We start from the raw sequence: 6,969 nt of genomic DNA on the forward strand, positions 1-6,969 counted from the left end.
TTGAGATGGAGTTTTGCTCTTGTTGTCTAGGCTGGAACGCAATGGCACGATCTCGGGTCACTGCAATCTCTGCCTCCCGGATTCAAGCAATTCTCCTGCCTCAGCCTCCCTAGCTGGGATTACGGGTATGCACCACCACGCCTGGCTAATTTAGTATTTTTAGTAGAGACGGGTTTCTCCATGTTGGTCAGGCTGGTCTCAAACTCCTGACCTCGTGATCTGCCCGCCTCAGTCTCCCAAAGTGCTGGGATTACAGGCATGAGCCACCACGCCCAGCCGAGACCGAGGTGCCCATGACCTGCCCAGGGTCACGGCCTGGACGTGCCAGAGCTGAGGCTGGAATCCCGAGGGCACGTTTCTACCTGTTGCTGTCTCTTGCCCTGGAGGTGACTCATTTCACATGGGTGTGGGGTTGACATGGCAGGCCTTAACCCTCAGATGGAAGGAGTCAAACTTCTCTCATTGCTAGTTGTTGCCCTGTGGGAATGTGGGCCCAGTGTGCCCAGACTGTTGATTTTCCGAGGAAATCCGGAATGCCAGAGTTTTACACAAAGTCTCTTTGTTCAATGTTGGCAGTGATTTCAAGGTAATTTCAGTGTCACATTGCTTTGCCAGTGGGGTTGTCCAGAAGTCTCTGAATCTAAAATATATATGTATTTTACTGAGGCTGGGGCTGGTGGCTCATGCCTGTAATCCCAGCACTTTGGGAGGCCGAGGACGGTGGATCATCTGAGGTCGGGAGTTCAAGACCAGCCTGGCCAAAATGTGGAAACCCCGTCTCTAGTAAAACATACAAAATTAGCCGGGCATGGCAGTGGATGCCTGTAATCCCAGCTACTCAGGAGGCTGAGACAGGAGAATCGCTTGAACCTAGGAGGCGGAGGTTGCGGTGAGCCGAGATCGAGCTGTTGCGCTCCATCCTGGGCAACCAGCGCAAAACTCCATCTCAAAAATAAAAATAAAATAAAAATAATTAGCTGGGCATGGTGGTGTGTGCTGGTAGTCCCAGCTACTCAGGAGGCTGAGTGGGAGGATCACTTGATCCCAGGAGGTTGAGGGTGCAGTGAACTATGATTGTACCACTGCCCTCTTGGGAGGCTGAGGCAGAAGAATCACTTGAACCCAGGAGGCAGAGGTTGCATCGAGCCAAGATCACGCCACTCTACTCTGGGCAACAGAGTGAGACCTTGTCTCGAGAGAAAAAAAAAAAATCTGGAAATGTTAAAAGGAGCCAAAAGGCGGGGCGCGGTGGCTCACGCCTGTAATCCTAGCACTTTGGGAGGCTGAGGTGGGTGGATCACCTGAGGTCAGGAGTTCAAGACCAGCCTGACCACTATGGTGAAACCCCGTCTTTAAAAAAAAACAGAAAGAAAAAAGGAGCCAAAAGGCTCAGTGGGTTCTAGAAGCAGACAGTCTGGGTTCCAATCCAGCTGTGTCCCTTATGAGCTGTGTGATTCTAGACTACTTAACTTCTCTGTGCCTCTGTTTTCTTGTGTCAAAAATGGGCCATACCCCAATATTACTGGACTGTAGTGGAGATGTCTAAAACAGTGCTGCCCAACAGAAATATAGCGTGGAGCAGCCATGCACAGTGGCTCACCTGTAATCCCAGCACTCTGGGAGGCTGAGGCTGGCAGACCACTTGAGGTCAGGAGTTTGAGACCAGCCTGGCCAACATGGTGAAACCCTGTCTCTGCTTATAAAAATTAGCTGAGTACAGTGGCGGATGCCTGTCATCCCAGCTACTCAGAAGGCCGAGGCAAGAGAATTGCTTGAACCTGGGAGGTGGAGGTTGCAGTGAGCCGAGATCATGCCATTGCACTCCAGCCTGGGCAATGGAGTGAGACTCCATCTAAAAAAATAATAATAATAAAATAAAAATTCATCCTGCATTTAATAATAAATTTTATTTAATTCAATATACCCAACATGTTTCCCCATGAAACATTATGAATGAGGCATCTTCCATATGTTTTTGAGACAGGGTCTCACTCTCTTGCCCAGGCTGCAGTGCAGTGGCACGGTCTCTGCTCACTGCAGCCTCGATCTCCTGGGCTCAGGTGATCCTCTGACCTCGGCCTCTCAAGTAGTTGCGACCACAGACAAGCACCACCACGCCTGGCTAATTATTATTATTTTTTTTTTGAGATGGAGTTTCGCTCTTGTTACCCAAGCTGGAGTGCAATGGCGCGATCTCGGCTCACCGCATCCTCCGCCTCCTGGGTTCAGGCAATTCTCCTGCCTCAGCCTCCTCAGTAGCTGGGATTACAGGCACGCGCCACCATGCCCAGCTAATTTTTTGTAGTTTTAGTAGAGACGGGGTTTCACCGTGTTGACCAGGATGGTCTCGATCTCTTGACCTCGTGATCCACCCGCCTCGGCCTCCCAAAGTGCTGGGATTACAGGCTTGAGCCACCGCGCCCGGCCTACCCAGCTAATTTTTTATATTTTTAGTAGAGACGGGGTTTCTCCATGTTGGTCAGGCTGGTCTCGAAGTCCTGACCTCAGGTGACCCACCCGCCTCGGCCTCCCAAAGTGCTGGGATTACAGGCTTGAGCCACCGCGCCCGGCCTACCCAGCTAATTTTTTATATTTTTAGTAGAGACGGGGTTTCTCCATGTTGGTCAGGCTGGTCTCGAAGTCCTGACCTCAGGTGATCTGCCCACCTTAGCCTCCCAACATGCCAGAATGACAGGCGTGAGCCACCACACCCAGCTGATTTTATTTATTTATTTTGAGACATTGTTTTGCTCTGTGGCCCAGGCTGGAATGCAGTGGCACGATCTCAGCTCACTGCAACCTCTGCCTCCTGGGTTCAAGTGATTCTCTTGCCTCAGCCTCCTGAGTAACTGAGATTACAGGAGTCCACCACCACGCCTGGCCAATTGTCTGTATTTTTAGTAGAAACGGGGTTTCACCGTGTTGGCCAAACTGGTCTTAAACTCCTGACCTCAGGTGATCCACCTGCCGAGGCCTCCCAAAGTGCTGGGATTACAGGTGTGAGCCACACCGGGCTTTTTTCTTTTCTTTTTTTTTTTTTTAGATGGAGTCTCACTCTTACCCAGGCTGGAGTGCAATGGTACCATCATACCTCACTGCAGCCTCAACCTCCTGGGCTCAAGCGATCTTCTCATCTCAGCCTCCAGAGTGGCTGGGACAGCAGACACTTGCCACCACGCCCAGCTAATTTTTAAATTTTTAGTAGGGACGGAGTCTGGCAATGTTGACCAGGCTGGTCTCAAAGTCCTGGGCTTAAGCGATCCTCCCACCTCAGCCTCCCAAAGTGCTGAGATCACAGGCATGAGCCACCACGCTAGCCTCATGGCATTTTGCAGAGGAGAATGTGGAAGTTGGAGGTGGCGTGTTCCTGAAGCTCACCTTGCTAGGTCTTGGTGGCAGGCGGGGAAAGCAGACAGGGGCGTGTGGGCCACCTTCCCGTGCTGACCTTTCTTGGGGGTAACTGTGTTTGCCTGTCCTGTTTCCTGCAGATCTGCTCGGGGAGCTCCGGCGGAATCTGGAACAGTGAATGGGTAGAGGGCGCCGGGCGTGCAGAAGGCGGGCAGTGTGGAACATGCCTTCACCGTCCCCAGCTTCTGCCGCCCGAGGCCGAACCCACCTGTGCCCATGGCCTGCACGGGCCCGTCACTTCCCAGCGCCTTCGACATCCTGGGCACAGCGGGCGAGGAAAAGCTCTTGTATCTGAAGCACAAACTGAAGACTCTGCGCCCAGGCTGCCAGGGGCGGGACCTCCTGCACGCCATGGTGCTGCTGAAGCTGGGCCAGGAGACCGAGGCCAGGATCTCTCTAGAGGCACTGAAGGCCGATGCCGTGGCTCAGCTAGTGGCCCGCCAGTGGGCTGGCGTGGACAGCACTGAGGACCCGGAGGAGCCCCCGGACATATCCTGGACCGTGGCCCGCCTGTACCACCTTCTGGCTGAGGAGAAGCTGTGCCCGGCTTCGCTGCGGGACGAGGCCTACCAGGAAGCCCTCCGTACCCTCAGCGCCAGGGACGACCGCCGGCTGGGGGAGCTCCAGGATGAGGCCCGGGACCGGTGTGGGTGGGACGTGGCTGGGGATCCAGGGAGCATCCGGACGCTCCAGTCCAATCCGGGCTGCGTCCCACCGTCCTCGGCTTCGCCCTCTGGGACCCGGAGCCTCCCTCGCCCCATCGATGGCGTTTCAGGCTGGAGCCAAGGGCGTTCCCTGAGGTCAACTGGCAGCCCCGCCTCCCTGACCAGCAACTTGGAAATCAGCCAGTCGCCCACGATGCCCTTCAGCCTGCGCCGCAGCCCCCACGGTCCCAGCAAGCTCTGTGATAACCCCCAGGCCAGCCTGGTGCCCGAGCCTGTCCCTGGTGGCTGCCAGGAGCCTGAAGAGATGAGCTGGCCCCCCTCGGGGGAGATCGCCAGCTCCCCAGAGCTGCCAAGCAGCCCACCCCCTGGGTTTTCTGAAGCGGCCCCAGATGCAACCTCGACTGGCCTCCCTGATGCCCCCGAAGCTCCAGAAACCAGCACCCAGTTCCCGGTGGGGTGCACCGAAGGGTCTGCAGGCCCCCAGTCTCTCCCCTCGCCCATTTTGGAGCCCCACAAAAACCCCTGCCCTGTCAAAGACCAGACACCACCCCAACTTTCTGTAGAAGACACCACCTCTCCAAATACCAAGCCAAGCCCATCTATTCCCACCACCCCAAAAACATCCCTTCCTCCTCCTCCTCCTCCATCAGCCCCCTGTTCGGCTCACCTGGCCCCCTCCTCCCTGTTCCCTTCCTCCCTGGAATCGCCATCGGAGCAGAAATTCTATAACTTTGTGATCCTCCACGCCAGGGCAGACGAGCACATCGCCCTGCGGGTCCGGGAGAAGCTGGAGGCCCTGGGCGTGCCTGACGGGGCCACCTTCTGTGAGGACTTCCAGGTGCCCGGGCGCGGGGAGCTGCGCTGCCTGCAGGATGCGATTGACCACTCTGCCTTCATCATCCTGCTTCTCACCTCCAACTTCGACTGCCACCTGAGCCTGCACCAGGTGAACCAAGCCCTGGTGAGCAACCTCATGCGACAGGGGCCATCAGACTGCGTCATCCCCTTCCTGCCCCTGGAGAGCTCCCTGGCCCAGCTCAGCTCCGACACAGCCAGCCTGCTGTCCGGGTTGGTGCGGCTGGACGAACACTCTCGGATCTTCAACAAGAAGGTGGCCAACACCTTCACGTCCCACAAGCTTCAGGCCCGCAAGGCCATGTGGAGGAAGGAACAGGACACCCGAGCCCTGCGGGAACAGAGCCAACACCTGGACAGTGAGCGGATGCAGGTGGCCGCCATGAACGCTGCATACTCGGCCTACCTCCGGAGTTATTTGTCCTGGCATGCACAGATGGAGCAGCTCCAGGCGGCTTTTGGGAGCCACATGTCATTTGGGACTGGGGCACCCTTTGAGGTTCAAATGCCCTTTGGGGGCCAGGTGCCTCTGAGAGCCCCGCCACCCTTTCCCACTGGGCTGGGGTGCCCGCAGCCTCAGCCCCTGCACGGGTGGCAGGCTGGTACTCCCCCACCACCCTTCCCACAGCCCCCAGCCTTCCCTACAGCCTCACCTGCACCCCCTCAGAGCCCAGGACTGCAACCCCTCATTATCCACCATGCACAGATGGTACAGCTGGGGCTGAACAACCACATGTGGAACCAGAGAGGGTCCCAGGCACCCGAGGACAATACGCAGGAGGCAGAATGACTACTGTCCTGACCACCTGGGGAATACACCTGGACCCAGGCATCAGCTTTGGGCAGGACCTCATAGACCACCCCGGTCTGTCCTGTCCCCTGGGGACAGTGGAAGATGAAGTTATCTGCCACTTTCAGGACATTGCCCGGGAGTCCTTCATTTAGGACAAAACGGACGCTCTGGCCGTTAGGGTGGCCAGACCTGGACATGGTGTTTACGATTCCAATCTATTTCTGGGTGAGGGTTCATGGTGGTGGAGATATTGCTACTATCTTTTAATTATAATAAATATTTATTTAACGCTTCTGCAGCGCCATTGTCTTCTGGGACACCCGCTGCCCGGCTATTTGTTATAAAACACGTGGCTCCCGCGCCTACAAAAGGGAACCGGAAGCAGGAAGTGCACGCCTCTTGGAGGGCATAAGCCGGAAGTTGTCCACATCTGCCCTCATCCCATTGGCCAGAATATAATCACATTGGCCTACTCCTGCCGCAAGGGACGCTGGGAAATGTAGTCCTTTTTGAGCAGCCATGTGCTTTGCCGGGTCTTGGTTCTAATATCTGGAAAAGTGGAAGGAGAAGTTATTGTTGGGGGTCGGGGGCGGTGCAGCCTGGGCAACATGGTGAGACCCCGGCTGTACAAATATCCAACAATTAGCCGGGCCTGATGGTGCACACCTGTAGTCCCAGCTACTCAGGAGGCCCAGGTGGGAGGATTGCTTGAGCCCAGGAAGTTAAGGCTGCAGTGAGCTATGAATGAATGAATGAATGAATTGGAATGAATGTCATTGAATGAATGCCACTGGGAGACATTTAGCAGTTTTCACTGCAGCGCTTCCTTTTTCTCTGGGGCCTGCCTTGATGCCCCCACCAAGGTTGGACTGTGATGCCACTGTGTGACCTTGGGCAAGTGCCTCAGCTCTCCGAGCCTCTGCTTTTTCATCTGAGCAATGGGTCTGTGGAGGCTGTTGTGTCGAGGCCTCAGCGGATCGTATGCAGAACCACATAAACACCAAGTACACCAAGCCTGGGTAGCAGGTGCAGTGCTCATTAAGCGTGGGGACCCACGTGGAAGGGATTGATCTTTTTCAATCCCTTGGATTTGAAAGGGTGACAGAACTTGTAAGAATCAGAATGGAGCCAACGTTTGTTGGACACTTAACATTTATTGATTCTGGAGTGCCTAAATATATAAACAAGAGGTGCAGTGGTGGCTCACACCTATAATTAATCCCAGAACTTTGGGAGGCTGAAGTGGGA

The 6,969-nt window shown here is 55.4% G+C and overlaps 1 protein-coding gene across 1 annotated transcript in view; it reads left to right on the forward strand.

Annotated features, from left to right (window-relative positions):
- Positions 1–6,014, forward strand: part of TICAM1 (toll like receptor adaptor molecule 1) — a 10,495-nt gene extending 4,481 nt beyond the window's left edge. Inside the window, exon 2 of the mRNA XM_017528397.2 lies at positions 3,489–6,014. Within this exon, the coding sequence (XP_017383886.1) occupies positions 3,625–5,718 (2,094 nt within the window). The 5' untranslated portion in view covers positions 3,489–3,624 and the 3' untranslated portion in view covers positions 5,719–6,014. The remainder of the gene's footprint in view (positions 1–3,488) is intronic.
- The last annotated feature ends 955 nt before the right edge of the window (positions 6,015–6,969 follow it).

This window comes from Cebus imitator, unplaced genomic scaffold (assembly GCF_001604975.1).
Source record: "Cebus imitator isolate Cc_AM_T3 unplaced genomic scaffold, Cebus_imitator-1.0 Scaffold53, whole genome shotgun sequence".
Taxonomy (NCBI): domain Eukaryota; kingdom Metazoa; phylum Chordata; class Mammalia; order Primates; family Cebidae; genus Cebus; species Cebus imitator.